Source organism: Rhipicephalus sanguineus, chromosome 3, assembly GCF_013339695.2.
Source record: "Rhipicephalus sanguineus isolate Rsan-2018 chromosome 3, BIME_Rsan_1.4, whole genome shotgun sequence".
NCBI lineage: Eukaryota > Metazoa > Arthropoda > Arachnida > Ixodida > Ixodidae > Rhipicephalus > Rhipicephalus sanguineus.
The window spans coordinates 108,260,728-108,279,896 of record NC_051178.1 but is presented as its reverse complement, the minus strand read 5'-3'; the positions used below and the strand labels follow the sequence as shown (position 1 = coordinate 108,279,896).

At 46.7% G+C, this 19,169-nt stretch overlaps 1 protein-coding gene across 1 annotated transcript; it reads right to left on the bottom strand.

Moving 5' to 3' along the window:
• Positions 1–1,839: 1,839 nt before the first annotated feature.
• Positions 1,840–18,384, bottom strand: LOC119385746 (high-affinity choline transporter 1). The gene is made up of 8 exons (XM_037653133.2): positions 18,156–18,384; positions 16,282–16,389; positions 12,055–12,210; positions 9,103–9,251; positions 7,191–7,340; positions 5,785–5,914; positions 3,224–3,441; positions 1,840–2,073 (listed from the first exon to the last, which is right to left on the bottom strand). Exons 1-8 carry the CDS (start codon positions 18,382–18,384, stop codon positions 1,840–1,842), a joined length of 1,374 nt encoding a protein of 457 aa, XP_037509061.2.
• Between the last annotated feature and the right edge of the window lie 785 nt (positions 18,385–19,169).

Below are 19,169 nucleotides of genomic sequence, written 5' to 3'. Positions count from 1 at the left end.
CCCAGATACCCGCCGCAGTTGCATGTTCCAAACAGCCATATTGTTCGTAAGAGTGGTCCGGACCACTCTTGGGATTTTCTCGTAGCCACGCTGTTTCCGCGCAATTTTTTTGCTTCGTGAATCCACTTACGAGCCTTTTTCAGTGACGTCACCAAATATAGTAACTGCATCACCATCGCTGACATTTTCCTGGGCAGTCACAGCGCGCTTTACCGCAGCGGCCGATGTGATAACGATGGCGCTTACGACGTTTTTTTCGCTTCGTGAATCGACTTACGCGACAAAATTTCTCTTACGCGACAATTTGCTCGTAAGTGAGTTTTGTGAATTCGGCCCCAGTTACCCTACTTCCATCTCGTCCTTTTATCATTTTCAAGTTGACTGTGAATTTTCACTATAGATTACGGACTGTATCCAGGGGTGGCGCGGTCAAGCGATCATTTTCGGGGATACTTCGACTTTCTGGACATTTTACGAGATCAGGCGTCGGATGCGTCAGCATCTTTACCGCTGCGACGGCTCGGCTGTTCCGGTTCTTGGCTATTGACCTGAAAAGACGCAGTTTCGATTCCGTCCGCGGCGTAACGATAGAGGCGAAATGCTAGGGACCCGCCTACTGCACGACGTCAGAGCACGTTAAAGGGACACTAAAGGCAAATATTAAGTCGACGGTTATTGTTGAAATAATGGTCCGGAAACCTCGTAGTGCTACTTTTGTGCCAAGGAAGTGCTTATTTTGAAATAAAATCACGTTTTAGTAGTCCGCATCGCGTTAGCGCACTTCAAATCACCCGCCTGAAAGCGGTGTTTCTCACGTCACTGCTGCCTTGCCCAACGTTGCCCGCCTTTACTGCGCGGCGGCGTGCACTGGCGGCGTGCGCCATTCGGGCATCCGGCAACATCGCATGCATGCGGCGTTTTGTCGAACTTTCTGTCAGAGCGACTTTCACGAGCGCAAAACACACGCGGCCGCACGCGATACCGAAACTACCACTGAGACTCGACCGCGTGAGCGAAGCAGGGCGCCGGACGAAGCGCAGTTCGGCGAAAACTGAGCCTTCGAACCACGCGCGCCGTTCCCCATGGCAACGCCAAAGAGGTTCTTTTTGAATCAAACAGAAACGAACAAGCAGCATTTTATTACGTCTCTTGATGCACGGAAGGTTCTTTTTTTATTGCAGCTAATTTGATTACGAGTGAATAATTGTAGTCGAACTCTCTCACGTCATCGAGATCATTTCCAAAATGTGCCGCTCGTGGCGCTCATCTTGCGATACATTTAGCTTAATTTCTCGCTAAGTAGGGCACTGCTGTTGATAATATTGCCGTTTTAGACGTTGTCATATATTGAGCTTTCACTCTGACATAAATTGTTATTTGCCTTCAGTGTCCCTTTAAGGAACCCAAGGTGGTGGATTCCAGGGGCGTAGCCAGAAATTTTTTTCGGGGGGGGGGTTCAACCATACTTTGTGTATGTTCGTGCGTGCGTTTTTATGTGTGCGTGTATATATACACATGCAAAATTTAAAAATTTCGGGGGGGGGGGGGGGGGTTTGAACCCCCCCCCCCTTGGCTACGCCCCTGGTGGATTCAATCCGGTGCCCTCCACTGCGGCGTCTCTCACAGTCCGAGTCGTTTTAGGAAGTTAAATGTCACAATCCGTGAATCCTCGTATAAGCAATAATGATCCTGACACGTTGTCATAACGCGGATTGACGCAGTGCCAGATCAGCGTGGCCCATATATAGACGGCCGAACGCGCGCGCCTCCAGTCTCGTGAAGTTTCGAGAGTATCCCCGAAAGTGGTTGTCCGAAGACATGGTCCCAGGTCACAGAATATCATGCTATGCAGGCCAAGAAAACGGGCGTACCGGCAAGTACACCGTAGGTGTTTGTGAATTCCGCTAGGTAGAAGAGGCAGATGAGTTGCGGGAAGAGCAGCACGTAGACGATGTCGGTGCTCAGGTTCCACACAGTGTAGATGGAGCGCACGTCTAGCGCCATGGCCGTAGTAGTGGCACCGAAAAGGCACACGCTCATGCGAACAACCGCAGCCATCTCCTCCGAACTCGCCTGCGGGAAAGTGTTTTCGATTCGTCGTCACCGAAAAACCCACACGGTCCCTTATGCGATCGCCTCAGACGAGTCGAAGGCGAAAGCCATCTTCCTCCTTGTTTTCCTCTTACTCAAAATATTGACGCTCATTCCCCTCCCCCTTTTCCTCAACTAGCACCCGAAAGCTTTCTGAACCTAAAGTGGTTTTGCACTACTCCAGGACCGGCCCTCTTTTGACCAAGACACGATGTCCTGCGATGACGTCACATCGTCATACAGTCGCAAATTCTGATCTGTGACGTCACCATGACGTCACAGACGTCACGCCGGTGACGTCGTCGTCAACGACGAAGTCACCGGCGTGGAGAAGAGTTGTGAGGAGAGAAGCAGAACGCGTTCAGGCATGAGAGGGGGCGGGCGAGCGTGCGTCTCACCGTGCGTTAGTTCTTCCATAAGAAGGTCCAAATCATAAAAGCGGATGCCGTCCGCGTAGGTTGTAAAGAAAACAACGCGACTGCCCTATCTTGCAAGTAATCTGCGGCGCTTCTATCACTGGTTTAGAGAGCCGAGAGGGCTGATAGCCTGGTGGGGATGTTTCCGCCGGCATCCTCATATCTCAACGTGTGTGATGTTGCACCTGGCGTTTTTTGAAAAAAAAACAACAACAACAACAACAACAACAAACAAACAAACAAACAAACAAACAAACAAACAAACAAACAAACAAACAAACAAACAAACAAACAAACAAACAAACAAACAAACAAACAAACAAACAAACAAAAAACCGATGCGTTTTATCTCTTTGCCCCATTCAGCACGCCGGCGTTGTGAAAGCCAGTGCTCAAAGTCATCGAATGAGATGTGTGTGTATTTTTCTGTGCGCGCATGCATCGCACTCGTTAATTAAATTAGTACGCCAATGTGAGTGATCCGGCAAGTTAGATGCAATTTCTGTTATTGGTGTTGGATGCATTCCTATCGTGATCAGTGCTTCGTTTTTTTCGGGCGACACTGTGACACTATAGCAGTGGGCGTTCATTATTGAGCGAGATTTCATCTGAAGCGAGTGCCACTATGTATAGTGGAGATTACCAGTGGTCCCGAAGTACACCTACGCCACCTACTGCCCAGGAACAAGGGTGCCGACCCGCGCGGATTCACTCACGTTGGGCCTCATGACGTTGAAGTAGACGTTCCTGGTGAAGAGCGAGGCTACGCTAAGCGCCGACGCACCGGTCGACGACATGACAGCGGACGCGATGGCACCTAGGCCCACGACCGCCGCGTAGGCAGGCACCAGGTAGTGCAAGCTGTACGGCAGGACGTCGTGCATGTCGGTGTCCCGCAACATGTGTCCCCCGACGTAGCCGAAAGCCGTGAAGTCTGCGCCAGCGAAGAAAGTCGGCGTGGGATACGCATAGAGGATAGATAGATAGATAGATAGATAGATAGATAGATAGATAGATAGATAGATAGATAGATAGATAGATAGATAGATAGATTAGGACTTGGTGCATTGGTATACGACATGATGCTAAGCGATAATTGGCACATAAGATGAATGAAATGTGAATTAAGGTGAATTTAAGGAAATTACCGGTGAATTATTGTAAGAACCAGTGCGAAGTTTAGTTAATTAAAGGTTCATGAAATGCGAATTACGTATGAGTGAAACCTGAATGAACGAATCGGCGACCAAGCCTTAGCGTGTAGAAGCATGGTGAAGTCTAAGCGAACGGAAGCGAACAAGGAGCAATGCAGTCGACCTAGAACGTAAAAGTAGTTGAATGGGTGTTGCGTGAGAGCATGGACATTCGCCGGCGCTCTTCCTAGCGCTAGCTAAATGGACTGCAAATTATTGAATTATGATTGAATAATGAGAACGTTGGCGCTGCGACACCCCATAGTCCACATCGCAGACCTTAGTCCGCAATTAGCCGATAATTACCGTCGTATTAAATGTGTGGTGAACAGAACAGCCAACACGGACTTAAGAACTCATACAGACGTTTATTGGCGCCGCATGAGCCCAGAACGTTCAAGATGGCTACCAGTCACCTCGAACATGCTCACGAGCTCTCAGGCACAAAGCTCATCTTCCTCTTATTATTGTAGGCTGAACGCGGATGAACACGTGTATAGCTATCATTTAGGAGGAGGAATCAACATTTTAATAAAAGAGCAAACTGAGGTTCCAGTGGGTGGTGCCTCTATACCAGGGCCCCACTGGCTCGAGCGGCTCGCTTGACCTGGTCCAAGATTGCCTGCTGGCTTCCAGGTCCTGCCGGGTGAGTCGCCGCTCCCACGACATTCCGAAGTGGTTGCGTGTGATGAGAGATGTATTGCCCTCTGCTGGTCTTTGTCGCACTTGTTAAGCATTAATAGCGAGCGTTAATGATAAGATATCAAACCTTAACCACCACTGGGCAACATTAGCAATCCCTTCACCATCCTTTGGAAAGTTAACCATTATTACCATTATTCGTATATCACGTACTATATTTCAGCACCTGTTACAGACGAGCGCGTCTGTTTTTTCACGTAGCTTCTGTTGAAGTTGAAAGACGAAGCCGAAGAAACAGCGCAACAGCCGATGTCGTACACTAATTCTCCGATGCGTACTAAGCTATCATTGAATAAATCGCTAGTGCATACTGTTGACCATGCATCTTATAGTGTCCCTCAGTTACCTCACAAGAGAAGTCGATTGCGATGAGATGCGTGCGTGGGAAAAATATAAGCGACGAGGAAATTTGACCTGGTTGCACTAGAGGCCACTTTAGTGAGTTCACATCAGCAAAATATTGATTACTATTTGCTGCATCACGGTCTCTGCGTCAGAACCTTTTAAATGACTAAAGTTACCTCGGTACGATAGTGGAAAGAAAAAAATCACAGCATATCCACGGAGTGAATGATGATGAGTGGGCGAAGCTGCGGAGGTTCATCGATAAACCGTGAATCTTCCGTGAATTCTGCCCAGTACATCATCACCGACGTGAGATCGGGTGCGTTTATACTAAAGGTTCGATGAGTTATGACGACTTGCAGCTCATTTTAATTTTACATGTACGCTGTGAATTTTCATTGTTTAGAAAACCATTGCTTTAGAAAACATCTGGCGTCTTTCGTTAAGCAGCTGGCGTCTTTTCGTGTTGCTTTAGAAACATCTGGCGTTCTTTCGTTTTGCTTTTAGAAAACATCTGGCGTCTTTCGTTGGTTTATTTCATCAATCAACGGCGTTTTGAACAAAATTTTTATTGTTTAATCACGCACAGGAGAAATCTCACCAGGCACTACCTTGGAGGTAAACAATGGCTGCTAATGGGAATGAGAGACAGAAGAAGTCGGCTTTTAGCTAACACTTACACTTCTACTTCTACTAACGTTTCCTACTGGAACATGCCAATGGCTGCTAATGGGGAATGAGAGACAGAAGAATTCAGCTTTTAGTTAACGCGCACGCTGCGAATTTTTTATTGTTCAACAACGCACAGGAAAAATCTCCCACCGGCACCACCTTGGAGGTCAAGATCTGGTACTAGCGTTACGACTGGTTACGCACTACGACTACTACGACTATGAGGGACGAACGGGTGCCGCCTGAAGGAGCTTCGCCCCTAAAAGTGTGCCTTTTACACGCGTCTATACGATAATTAGACTTATATGTGTATGTCTTAGGTTGCCACAATGCTGCCGCCACAGTGTTGCTGAATGCGTGCGTACTTGTAGTCTTGGCCACTGCACTGACGATCATGGAGGGGCAGGCTAAGAAGAGGCAGCCGAGCGCGGACAAGAAGCAAACCATTTGCGCCTCGAAATTGCTCCGGCAGGCCAGCATGAATTTGAAGAACACCTGGAATCAGCGAAAAAAGCAAAATAACGGTTTCCCATTCTACGACTGGCTATAGGTAATGGCGTGGCGTAATGTTGAATTTGCCGCAGAAAGCTCGCTTCGGGTTTTAGCGGCTTCACTGCAATAAGCGTTCGTGTATATCCGAAAAATTTGTTTAATTATCGCTGTGCATCGGAGTGTGAGTGCTTTTCCTTGTTGTGTGTACGGGTTGTGTCACGTGACCTGCGGCCTTCACTTGTGCAAGTTCCTAATCAGTGCTTGAAGGCGTTGTATCACCTCACGATGGCTAAATGGTGTCTAAATGAAGGCAAATATTTGCAGATCATTGGCTGACGTCGGCTTCGATTGTTGTCTGTTGTAACATCACGATTGTAGTCCCTCCAATAGTCCTGCCATCGGTAACTCTGCCAACAGAAAATCCGTAGCAGGTATGTGACACAAATAGGCTAAACGCCACTGCTCACCGCTGGTCCTCTAAAACACGGGAAAAAAAGTGAAGAACTGAATTGTCTACAGAGTTCACCTTCAAAGGAAGTTACAGCAGAAACTATAGAACTATGGGTGTTTGTCACAGTGCACGCGTATAGCAATGCAGTTGACGAAATGTTTCGCTATGTATTTATGTCGCATCCACATCCCAAGTGGACGGCGACTCGATGACGCCACTTGGGCGTCGCGAGAACGCGCCAACCCTCTTAATGGGCTTGCGGTGCCTTCTTAAAGACACATTCTACCTGACTGATATTCTGCCTGATGAAAGGACCTTCCAAGAAACATTCTGCGTGATGAAACATGCACCTATGACGTATCTGTTCGAGTATAAGCAGGTTGCACGTGACGTCAGTTCCTGTCTTAGCGTTTTGTGTCTGCCATCACCGAGCACATATGTCCGCGGCGCCAGCGCTATGTTCACGTTCGTGCGGCACATTGTTCTGCCCACCCGGTCCGGTAGGTGTTCATACACCCAGTCGGTTGGTCGAAATGGCGGAAAGTAGCTAAGGAAATGCTATGCAAATTTATATTAACCTGGTTTTATCTTCGTATGCACTGAAGCCTTCCATCGTTTAAGACAAACCAAAAGAACGGTAGGGGCGAATAAGTTGAATAAAGGAGTTACAAAATTGGAAGCACATAGTGGCTACAAAACCTTATTGCGGGATGTTCTTAGGAAGATATTAGCAAAATGGGTGCTAAAAGGTGGCAAGTTAGATGAAAACGTATTTAAACCGCCCCTTTTAATACCTTCTTAAGAGTGAAATGTTTATTGTCTACTTACCTGCCAGGGTATGCCTCCCAGCGCAGTGGTGGCAAATTCATCGATGATGAAGTTTGCATAGTCCATGCTCATTGTGCCTATCCAGTTGCCCTCGGGCCAAGGAATCGTGTTGGCGGCCTTGTTTGCCACGCAGAATGGAACGCACAACCACTGCGGAAAGTTCAGTCCGTGCCGACAGTAGATATGCGAGAGCTCGAAAAACAAAGCGAACACGGATAATTGTGGAATAGTCGTTTTCCTTCTAGCTTTTTTCATTTTTCGGGGCATAGAAAGCAGAAAATACCAACGGCAAAATATTAGCCGATAAAATGCAATGAGTTGACGCTTATCATGCGACGGTTAAGGCTAGTCTCATTTGGCAAGTTAAACACACAGGTGACATACCGTTTCGTCCAGCTTTTGTAGAAGTTTCGATACTCGTGGTGTGTTGCATTTTCATCATTTGTTGCATAGAAACGCAACCTCGACACATGTTACATAGTTTATCGTGGTACTCAGAATCGGGCCTTATACCATAATAAACAATAAGGAGCACATAATTTGTAATGCTCTCAATCATAATATGATCAATAAGAACTGGTTTCTTGTCACGACCGATGTTTCCCTAGCCTGTTGACAGACAACTGAGTCAGTATCCGGACCTTGTGCCAATACTATATACATTTCTATATGACAAAGCCAGTGCGAGTTCATTTGGAGTTCCATATCATTTTGAATATAACGGCGAAAAGCACGTCCGAACCTGTCGTTTTTTTTTTGCTTCGCTTTCTGTCATTATAACAAAGAAACCCTCCATAGAAGTTTCTTCCATTCTTTGACTCTCAGTTTCGACGCAATAGCTTACGAAATTATATTACAAGGCGGCGGACTGTCTGCAGAACACGAGCTGACGCATTTCTAGGTCACGAGCTTCCAGATGTTGCTTCCGTCAGGCAAATTCATTCCCTAGATAGTCTCTGAGGCGGATACCTTCAGGAACTTGACGGCTGAACTGAAGGTTTTGGCGCATGTAAACAAAAAAGATGGCAAGATGGGCTAGTTGGTGAACATTCATGTTTAAAGAAAAAGCTTTTTAAGCGCGCATAAAATGAGGACAGAAGAACTAAGAATTTGACAGGACAGCGCTTGTAAACAACGTGCCAAAAGTATGCATACAGGCATAGTTTCGGCCTAGAAAGGTGTATTGATGGTGTTATACAAATTCAGAAAATCCTGTTTAACTTTTAAAAACTGGGCACTGCTTCTTCGGAGCACTTCTATCTCCCAGCGGCTGCAGGCTGCACAAAATTAAAATGAAGGGCGCGACAGACTGCAGCATGGGTTCCGCAGAATGTCATTTTTCGGCAGCAACATCTGGCACGCACTTGATTGAGTGACTCATTGTTGTTCAAACACACACACACACACACACACACACACACACACACACACACACACACACACACACACACACACACACACACACACACACACACACACACACACACACACACACACACACACACACACCACACACACACACACACACACACACACACACACACACACACACACACACACACACACACACACACACACACACACACACCACACACACACACACACACACACACACACACCACACACCACACACACACACACACACACACACACACACACACACACACACACACACACGCACACGCACACGCGCACACACACACACACACACACACACACACACACACACGCACACAGACACACACAACAGGACATTTCAAATTATGCGAAAAAAAATCGTTAAAAAGTTTGTCAACCTTGCTTGCTCAACTGCAGCTTTGCACAGTGGGACATATTTGTTCAATGTGTTTAATTTATCTTATTACAATGCTCGCGTGGAACCTGTGTGCATGCGGAATACAACGACTCGTACCAGCCCAACCACCATGACGCCAATGTGCAGGACGTCCGTAGAGGCGACTGCGTAGATTCCACCCAGGGCGGTGTACACGAAAGTGAGAATCGCCGAAAAGATGATAGACACTGGCACGTTTACCTCCGCAATAACACGCACCGATGAGCCTGCAGTGCAAGTTATAGTAAAATTATGAACGGCAGGAACGGAAAGCAACTGACATATGACAGACGCTCAACTTAGAATTGATGTTCATTGGAAAATCGTTTACGAGAGCATGGAATCGCGCATGCATCTGCAGCCAAGCTTATCAGAAGGTATTGCCACGCAGGACCAACATGGCTAAGGATAAAACCTTTATCAGAAGTGATTAATGACCGCCACTAGAGAAAGTTGAAGGCTCGGTGCCTGCCGGCGGCAAGTTGTCGTTTCGTCCACTTTACTTTCTTCTCATCTATACCATAATTACTATAATAGACTTAAAACAGCACAATTAACGCCCCCTACACCCTCCTTGGCTTTATTACATGTTGGTTTTCATTAAGATTGTGTCAAACAAAGAAACGAGCCCTCAAGATTCCCTTCCTTCATTCACCACTAGTGGTGGCCATTATAGTGACGGCCATTTTATGGCGCCAAAATCTAGCGCCATGAAACTTCGGCGTATTAGTACTTACGGATTCGGTGACATTGTGAACAAACACTAAAGGAACCCTGGAAGAAAAAGTTTTGTCTGCGACTTTTTTTACTGCAATTTGTAGCTTTGTGTCTGGTAATCCTGGAATTGAATCGTAGATGCTCTAACGCATCGTATAATTAATGCTAGTGTCGTTAATTGAGAATAGTTTTGAGGCAGTTCAAAACGTGCGCCTAAATACCATAAGAAACTAGCGCCCCACAGCGGCGGGCGCCTAAGATCCCGTGCACTCAAGCTTTGGTGTCGTTGAAAGCGCAGTTTTCAAATCGGGGCCCCGGGCGTGGTAAAGAACGAAACGATGCGGGTGCTTTAATATTAGGTACGTATCCCCCCCAGAAAAAATAAGCATTCATGGCCGCGGCAGTCAGAACTACGCAGAGAGCCGCCCGACAGCACAGTGAGAGGGGTGACGCCGGGTGTCAGTCGGGGTATTGTGCGCGCCCTGCAAATATTCTCTGGCGTCGACAATACTTTTTTGCTCGTGAAACGTCACACGAGGCCTCTGTCTCCGTCATACTAGTGGCGATGTCGCGAGCTGCCGAAAACTCAGATGAGCACTCACGCTTACTTTAGAACCAAATTAAAGTATCTTAAAAACAACGTTCGTCCCTCATAATCAGTCAGAAGTGCCCACGCACGCAGAAATATTAAACACAAGCATGTCGAGTGTCCAAATATGGTGTCAGGGGTCCTTTAAGAAAAGCAGCCTTGTAGCTTCCACAGTGCTGCAGCCAGCTTGTGAGATGGTTTATAGACTACAGATGGCTGTAGTCGGTAACTGGAGCAGTTTACTATGGAAACTGCATCTAAAAAGATGATTTCCTCGTAGCGCCCAATTTATGGTCTTGGAGGCTGTGGTCAGTAGTGATGGCTGGACAGTGAAGAAGAGAGTGGTGAAAGGGAGAAGGTTTAACTCTGTTTTAACAGATGCCTGCTAGCCTCACTTGTCATGACTATCAGCTATACGAACAAAAAAGTTGAAGGTAGAGTGAATACCCATTTTTTTGCAAGATTCCCACCTCTAGGTATGTGGACATGAGGTTCCGTTGAAGTCTTTCTGTAAGTGGTTTTAGAATGTAGGTGTAGAGAGATTATCCCGTTTCCGCTACAACAGTTTTGGAGAAACATTAGGCTGCACCATACTGTTAAAGGGTTCATGAAGCACCCCTTGGGCTTGTTGAAAAAAGACATCCTGCGGAAAGCTGACACGGCTATGAACTGCTCAGCCAAATATTGCAGTCGTGCGCGCCGCGTAAAGGTTGCAAGCGGAACGCGAAGTTGCTGTTTTCTCAGGAGCCCTTTTTTCAAACAGAGGCCGGTTCTCACTCTCCTCGGTGGGCGGGGCTCTGCCGATTGACGTCGCGATCTGCATCGACGCGTCGCAAAAGACATAGCATGCTCATTGGCCGATAGCCGACGTAAATCGAGAGCGGCGTTCGGATCAGATGCGCTTCTTGCCACGGGGTGCCGCCACTTGCCGGCGCCGCACTCCTCAGTACACGGTAGCCGCACTCGCGCACGCGAATCATAGCGGGAGAGCGATCGCGTTTCATGACGCGCGCTGACGTAAGTTCTTACCCCCGTGCCATCCTTCCCCGTGTAGCTTCCAGTGCGCTCGTCGGCACGAGAAAAGAGAGAAAGCGCCGAGAGCGTGCGCCAAAGCCCCGTAACTCCGCTAATTCTTGACGGATTCGAGAAATTTTTGCGGCAATCGATTCGGGGGGCAGTAAACTCCGATACTGAGGTCATTAAATTATTACTTGGAAAAGTGGTTCATGACCGCTTTAAGATATGGCGTAGATGGACCCTCGTAGGCAGGCATTATTCTTGTCGGCTTCATTCTGATGGCCCGCATTTGCCGCACACGGTGACAGAATTACAGACATCTCGCGGCATAAGGAACTCACGGATTGTCCCATTCGTGCGTTTGTGTATGTGTGCATCTCCTACTGTTAAATAACGATGGATGAGATACAGGTGATCTTAGTGCTCTTATGTGGTACTTATAAGCTTAGTGAGCCGCTTAAGCAACTAATGTCCACCTAAGCGTACTAATGTAAGCTTTGGTGGACATTAGGCACGTGGACAATTTACGCAGCTACCGAGTACAGAACACTGGACTATATGAAGAATGCGCCTCATTCTGTGGCGAAACACTGCGCTAGGCTCTAGATTAAGCGAACCTATTGGCATACGGCGCGAACCACGTGTCGTATAGTTATCGAATATGTTACATCGCAGAGGTCGCAACTGCACCGGCCATTGTCACTGACCAAGTGCTGCCAGGACGGCTGCCGACCAGGCCACCTCGGCGCAAATGGCCGGCAGCATGAGCATGACGCAAACGAGGTGGCCGTATCGGCGCTGGAACGGGTCCATCATAGTCAGCGCGTTCGTGGAGCGAATCTTGGATGCGAACAGGCTGCCACCTGGGAGGACACATGCGCACGCAGTGTAGAACCATTGCACGGACAAAAAGAGATCGAAAATGCAAAAAAAAAAGTCACCGTCTCGCCGCAAGAGCGAAGAAATTAATGCGAAAGCAACTGATTGGAATGCCACACGAAGAACGGCATGCAGCTCGAAAGTTGCAGTGCGCTGCTCCATCCCTGAGGACGCAAGAAAGGAACGCATGCAGGACGAGCGCGGACTAACAAGTGCCACAGCTCGACAATTGCAGTGCGCTGCTCAAACACATAGAAGGACGCACTAAAAGAACGTATACACAGGGCGAGCGCGAAATAACAACTGTCACAGTTGCTACTTCCTTGTATTTGAGCAGCGCGCTGCAACTGTCGACTATGCACAACCAACCAGCCCCTACTTTGGCTCTTCTAGGTAGCAGCTCACTCCTCTCACAAATGGCACTCGCGGGTTCAAAAAAAATTTTTTTGGCCCTTCTTTTTGACACGCTGACAGGAAATGCGGATGTATCCCTAAGTTTTCTGCGGTTTTCTCAAAACAACATTTTAAATGCGAATGCATTTCTTAGTCGGGGGTTGTCCTGCGTCCCTGGCCGGCGTGCGCGCAGGTGTTATCTCTACGCGCCGCTCCTCCTCGCCCCTATGAACAGCTGCGCCGCGCCTAGCAACCGGAGCAGGTGGTGAGCGGCGGAGGGTAAGGGAGAGGAGGAGCGCGCGGGCGTGTGATGGCGCTCGCATCGCGGAGCAGCGGAGGGTAAGGGAGAGGAGGAGTGCACCCGATGAGGGCGCTCGCATCGCGGAGCTCGCTCGGCGGAGAGAGAGCTTGGGCGCTCCTCCTCTCCGCGCTCGGACCTATATATATATCATGCAGGGAGCGCGTGCTTTGGTGTCTTGATAGCGATGGAAGTCGGTGAAGTCGAATCTCTCGCGGCAACGATACCACTAGGACACAATGCAACTCGAGCATTACGCCTCTACGAGCACACTCTCGTCTCTCTTCATTAATTAATCGCACACTCATCGGGTGCACCCAAATGCATTCGCATTTCCTCACGATCCCCTTCGGCGAGGTGCGGCTTTTTTTTGAAGTTTCTGTACTTTTATCAAGAACTGTCAAGCATAAGCAAACAAAACTTTTCACGTCTGTTAACTTGTGGCGTTTATACATAACTGGAACTAGAATCAATAGCCTAGGTACATTTGTATTTTTTAGTAATAAAAAAACATACTAAGTGGAAATTTTCATACACATACAAACGTAAAAAAATATAACGAATCTAGTTTTTTTTTGTTGTACGCTCACAATATTAGTTTCACTTCTCTAAAACATTAGCAGTATATGCGCAAAACTGCAATGCTATGCAAACAGCAGATCTTAAAAAAAGTACGAATGCAAAAAAACTGAAAAAAAATCAAGAATAAAAGACACTAAGCAGAATTTGAAACGAATTTTGAGCTCCAATGCAACCTGCTTCTACCTTCAAAGTACCTTGCAAAATTTGCAGCCATAACTTTTTTTATCACTGCTGTGCAGCCAAAACTTGAAACTCGCTTTCAAAGTCTCACCCCGCCTTAAGAGCTGACATCGTTGCTGAAATTATCGCTGTCACGCTTCCGGGCTTCGCCGTGCTGGGTGAGGTCGGCTATGACGTCACAGGCACAGGGTGATCCACAAAAAAAAGGTCGCAAATTCGACGGAATGACTTCGAAATGGACAAGCAACCTTTAAAATTAATTTTCAGTAGGCCTACATCACTTGCAGTCGTGTCGTTTCACAAGCATAATCCGAGTGCCGAAGAGAAAATATATCGAAAGTTAGTTTGCTTGCTATCAATGAAGATTACATTCGCCGGAGTTGCTCTTTACACGAGTGAACAAAAGCGTTTGTGTAGCTTATAAAAATACCCAGCAATGAAGACTTAAGCGGGAACTTGTCGGCTAACTGGGTGAACATCTTAAGAGAGCAGCGCGAAAGACAGGGACAGAAAAGACACTCGTACAACCACAGAACAATGAGACAACAGTGAAGAACCTGGAATAAAGAATCGAATGCCTAATGCTTTCTTATTCCAAACAAGTGAAACAATGGTTCTTTGGAATATGTGTTATAAAGAAGCAAAAAATGATTTTTTTTTAAACGAAATGCACGTAATGCCGTCAACGAAAGTGCAAGTCCGGACAACTCTTAAACGTGAAAAAAATATGAACATTTATGAAACAAAGGAAGACCTCGTTCAGTACTAGGCTGAGCGAAATAAGTGGTCAAATTAGAGCGCCGGATATTCTTTGTAAAACGAGTAGAAACGTGGTACGAGTAAACAAAACAAATTGCTACGCCTAAATCGAGACAAATTCAGAGGCTATGCTGAATAGACGCGTCACAAAATGAGTGCAAAATTACTGGGAAAAACTCATATGCACCAATCGTCCGCACAGATACTTGTGCTCTCTGATGTAACACTGATGGCACAGCTGTCTTGTAGCGTAATCATATTGATCACCCCATAGTTGAATGAGTAGTACTCAATCACGATTTATATGGTAGTCTTTAGACCTTATATTCGAGCAGAAACAAGTATTGGACAATTTCAGGCAGCTAATTTACGACGCGATTCGTATTCGAAATTCGGAACAGAAATTCGTGCCCATGTAAGGTGCACCCGTAGAAAAAAGAATGAAATACAATTTCAATTGCATCGTAATAAGTAGGGTAATCATTTATAACATAAGTAACTTGTTTTCTGCACTTCGACATCTCGAAACACGCTCCAGTGCGTAGGAAGTCTTAACCACAGCCGAAGAGCTAACTTTCCCGTGCTTTAATCGAAAGATTGAGGTATCAAACTCGGCGTAGAGTTTATGATATATATTGGGCATTACAGAGTTAACCATACTCCCTCATTTCACGTTAAAAGGAGCCTGAAATATGTCTGAATTAATATTGAACATTTCTGTGAACATTTCTTAGCGAACCCAAGGCACTTTGAGCGTTTCTATATCTACGTATCTATCTAGCCGCCTACGTCTGGGTGCTCTCGTGATCGCCCCTTTAACTTGGTGTAGACCAATATTCGCATGGGAGGGTAAGAGGATTTGACGAATATGACTCTCTCGTCGTGACATAACATATACAGGTATGCGCCACAGGTGATTGTTAGTTTATATATACCCAGGAACGGCGAGAAGAGACAGTGGTAATTTAAATGCGAGAGCGTTAAGAAAAACCGACATCGGCAACGTTCACCCGACGTATGCAAATAATAAAAATTAGGATCCCAGCAGGAATCGAACTCAAGCAATCTGCGTGGCAGCCAGGTGTTCTACCACAGAGCCACACCAAGTCTAAGAGCTGCCCTGGAAAAACACCCTATGAAGGCGTAATGTTGGTGCAACGTCAATTGTGGACGTGGTGCTGGCTATCTAATGTGATAACAAAGCCATAAACAGTACGTACGTAGTATACTCCTACGATACAGGCGTCATGTCAGGTTAGCGTCTGTGGTTCCAGTGTTGGCTCCGCTTTTGTAACAGTCAAACATTACATTTGTATTCTTATATTTCAGGAAGGTATATTCGAGCGTTGCGCGACCCCGGAGGAATACGCTGACGAAAGTTACGTATGATATTCACATCGCACCGTAAAGTGCACTTCGTTTCGGTAATACTGACGTCTGTGCTCTAACGTGAGTGCTGACGTTACGTCAGACCATAAGTTACTCTTTAAGCATCAGTGTGTTCGACGTGTCTGGTAAGCCAACGATATGCACACGACTACGACACTTACAAAAACACGCCGATTCACCTCGTAACGCTTGGCTAAAAGCAAAAAAAAAAAAAAAAATGCAGCATAGAACTATTCGCTGACTGCTTCGCATTAAACCGATTCCCGCAAGACGTGGGATCTGCCGAATGTTTTTTTTTTTTTGTTCGTATGGTTTGCACGTTTTGATGCGCATAATAACGCGGATAACCGCTATTTTTCAGCGCCAGGTCAATCCATGGCCTATAACTCTTCGTTTCGCTCAACAGAGAACGGCACGAGGCGCGAGGCATCGGGCTCTGTCGCCCCGTACTCACCGAGAACAAGGCTTAGAGCGTAGCCGAAAGGAGCTTGACACCGGATAATACCGTACTTGTAGACGGCTTCCGCAGCGCCGATCAGGAAGCCACCGCCAACCCAGGTCGCTGCGTTTGCACGGCAAGTGAGGACGTCAGTGCCTCAGAATGACAACAAGTGGACGATCATAACTTGTATAAGTACAGTGTACTTGAGAGAAACATCTTTTACTGCGTCGGCACCGGAGCGGTCAGCTAGGAAATATTGTCTACTGGGCCACCTTAAGCGGACGTCTTGTACTCAACGTAGCCACGAGTGGGGACTGAACGCCAAGAGCGGCGTATGAGGGAAGTGACAGTGGCGTTTAAATGGCGTTTGTAATTAAAAAAATAAACATAAGTGAAATACACTGATGGCAGTACTATGGCGACGTTGTCACGTCACTATGAAGCGTGGAAACTTGGGCAAGTTGGTAGGTCATAATTGAATAAACGAACAGCGCAACTGACAAGGACAAAGGAAGGTAACAACACACAGCGCTGTGTGTTGTTACCTTCCTTTGTCCTTGTCAGTTGCGCTGTTCGTTTATTCAATTGTCACGTCACCTTTTTGCATCGTTCGTGTAGACGCCGACTCCGACGGTCACTTTTCTGGATTGAAGAAGCACCGAAGGCTTTAGCCTTAATAACTACTCGATCTACGTACGGTGGTTGTTACCCTTGCAATAAAACCCATTGCAAGGACTGCCAACACATTACAAGCTCGCTGTCCGCAAGTACCGCATCAAACTTTTACCTAAAAATTAAGGGTGACTTCACTTGCGACACAAGGAATGCTTCCGTGCTCCGCTTGTCGCGAGCAATACATTGGTTAAACAGAAGCCTCATACAGGTTGCGTTTGTACAACCGCTGTACCCATGCTTCCAGTCAAGGTCACAGTTTCTGTGCCTAAAGGATGAATGGTAGCCAGTTCCGCAACCGTTTCTAGCGTTAAGACGAAGTTCGAGCAATTAATGTTACTAAGTCGCAATCTTTGATAAATCGAATTGACATAAGCAGTTCGCAGATATGCGATTTCTAATCTCGATGAGTGCAGCGCGTCCTGTACGCGGAGGGCTTTCGATCGTCCTCTTCACTTGCAATTAAATTTTAAAGTCGCGTTAAGCAATAGGTAACCTGAAAAATGAGGCCCCATGCAAGTTTTCCCCCCGCGTCCCAGCCACGAATCCAAAGATCTCGTCTTTTATGTAATGCAACTGCCGCATTAAATTCAATTTCGGGAGCTGGGATCAAGGCGTGATCCCAGCTCCCGAAATTGAGTTTAAGCGCGAAATTAAAGTGCGTTGCTCGCACTGCGAGCAACGAAATTCTTGATAAGGCAGGCATTGAGAACTATTTCGAAAGTGGCTGTGGCGATGTCACCACTTGAGCGAAGTAAAAAAAAAGCACGAATTCATTTTTTCGGACTTCCCGATATTTCGGACTCACTAGCAACCGCGAAATCGTCCCAAAATTGATTTTTCGGGCGATTTCGCGGTCCCTAGGGAGTCAGAAAAAACGGACGTTGACTCTGTAGATAGATAGATAGATAGATAGATAGATAGATAGATAGATAGATAGATAGATAGATAGACAGACAGACAGATAGATAGATAGATAGATAGATAGATAGATAGATAGATAGATAGATAGATAGATAGATAGATAGATAGATAGATAGATAGATAGATAGATAGATAGATAGATAGATAGATAGATAGATAGATAGATAGATAGATAGATATTGTGTACGTGTTCACGTGCACGGCGCTTATCTATCATGCAGTTCCCAAATCGGGTGTGAGGGCCCGAGGGCCCCTTCATTCAGCGGACAGGATTTGTCGCTAACACTTACCGGTCAGTGAAGATACTCCCAGCAGCAGAGGCATCAGCCGGTTGTAGATGAAGTATCGCAGCAGGAAGTACTCGCCCTCGTTCGTCGGATGTGCGCTGTCCGCCTGGACGGGAAGCGAGATCATCCGGTGCGCTTCGATGTGCAGCTTGCGTCCCGCCCACACGCCGATGGCGAGGGTGACGATGCAGTACACGGTGGCGAACAGCGCCTCTGTTTTGTCCAGGACCATGACTCAGCAGGAGGACAGAACGCCGCATCCAACCGAGCCGGCGTGAGCTTCTTCTTCTTCTTTATCGCACGCGAAAGGAAGGGTTTATTCTTGGCCGATCGCCTGGGGATTGTGATGATGATGATTCTCTTGCTGATGGCACTCACCCTCAAAGAGAGATGAGCCAGGAACCGAGTGGCAGGACGTCTAAGGCAAGGAGCTATGGAGCTAGAGGAAACTGGAAATTTAGATTAAAGGAATTCAGGAGCCCTTCGTACTTCAGACATCACAGAGGACAAGCGCTTGTCCTGTAGGACATTCGCTTGTCCGGGGGGCGTTGCGCCAGGTCATTGAAGAACTAACCGAGTTGTAGAAATTTTGCACGTAAATTTTGATTACATACACACACTCACTTAAGTGTATCGGTACCGATTCGGAGGAAAAGTAAAGACAATGGCAGGTTCCTAATCTGCTGAATGATGATCTTGTATTATTTGATATATAGTATAATTGATATAGTTCTAAACCTACGTATTTCAATATTTAGAAAGAAAGTGAAAACAGTACTTTCTGGACAAATGCCTTTCTTATATAATTGTTTTATCTTATTGGGGCTGTGCTGCACAACTTCATGCATTGCATCATGTACTCTTTTTTTTGTTTATATTCTAAACAACTGTAACGCTTGCCTGATGTCCGATCACCAGGGCGGGCTGCGCCAGGTCACTGAAGAGCTAACAGAGTTGTACAAGTTTTGCGTGTAAGGCCGACCTCTCTGCCTTCTAATAAGTTCGCTCTATCTTGCG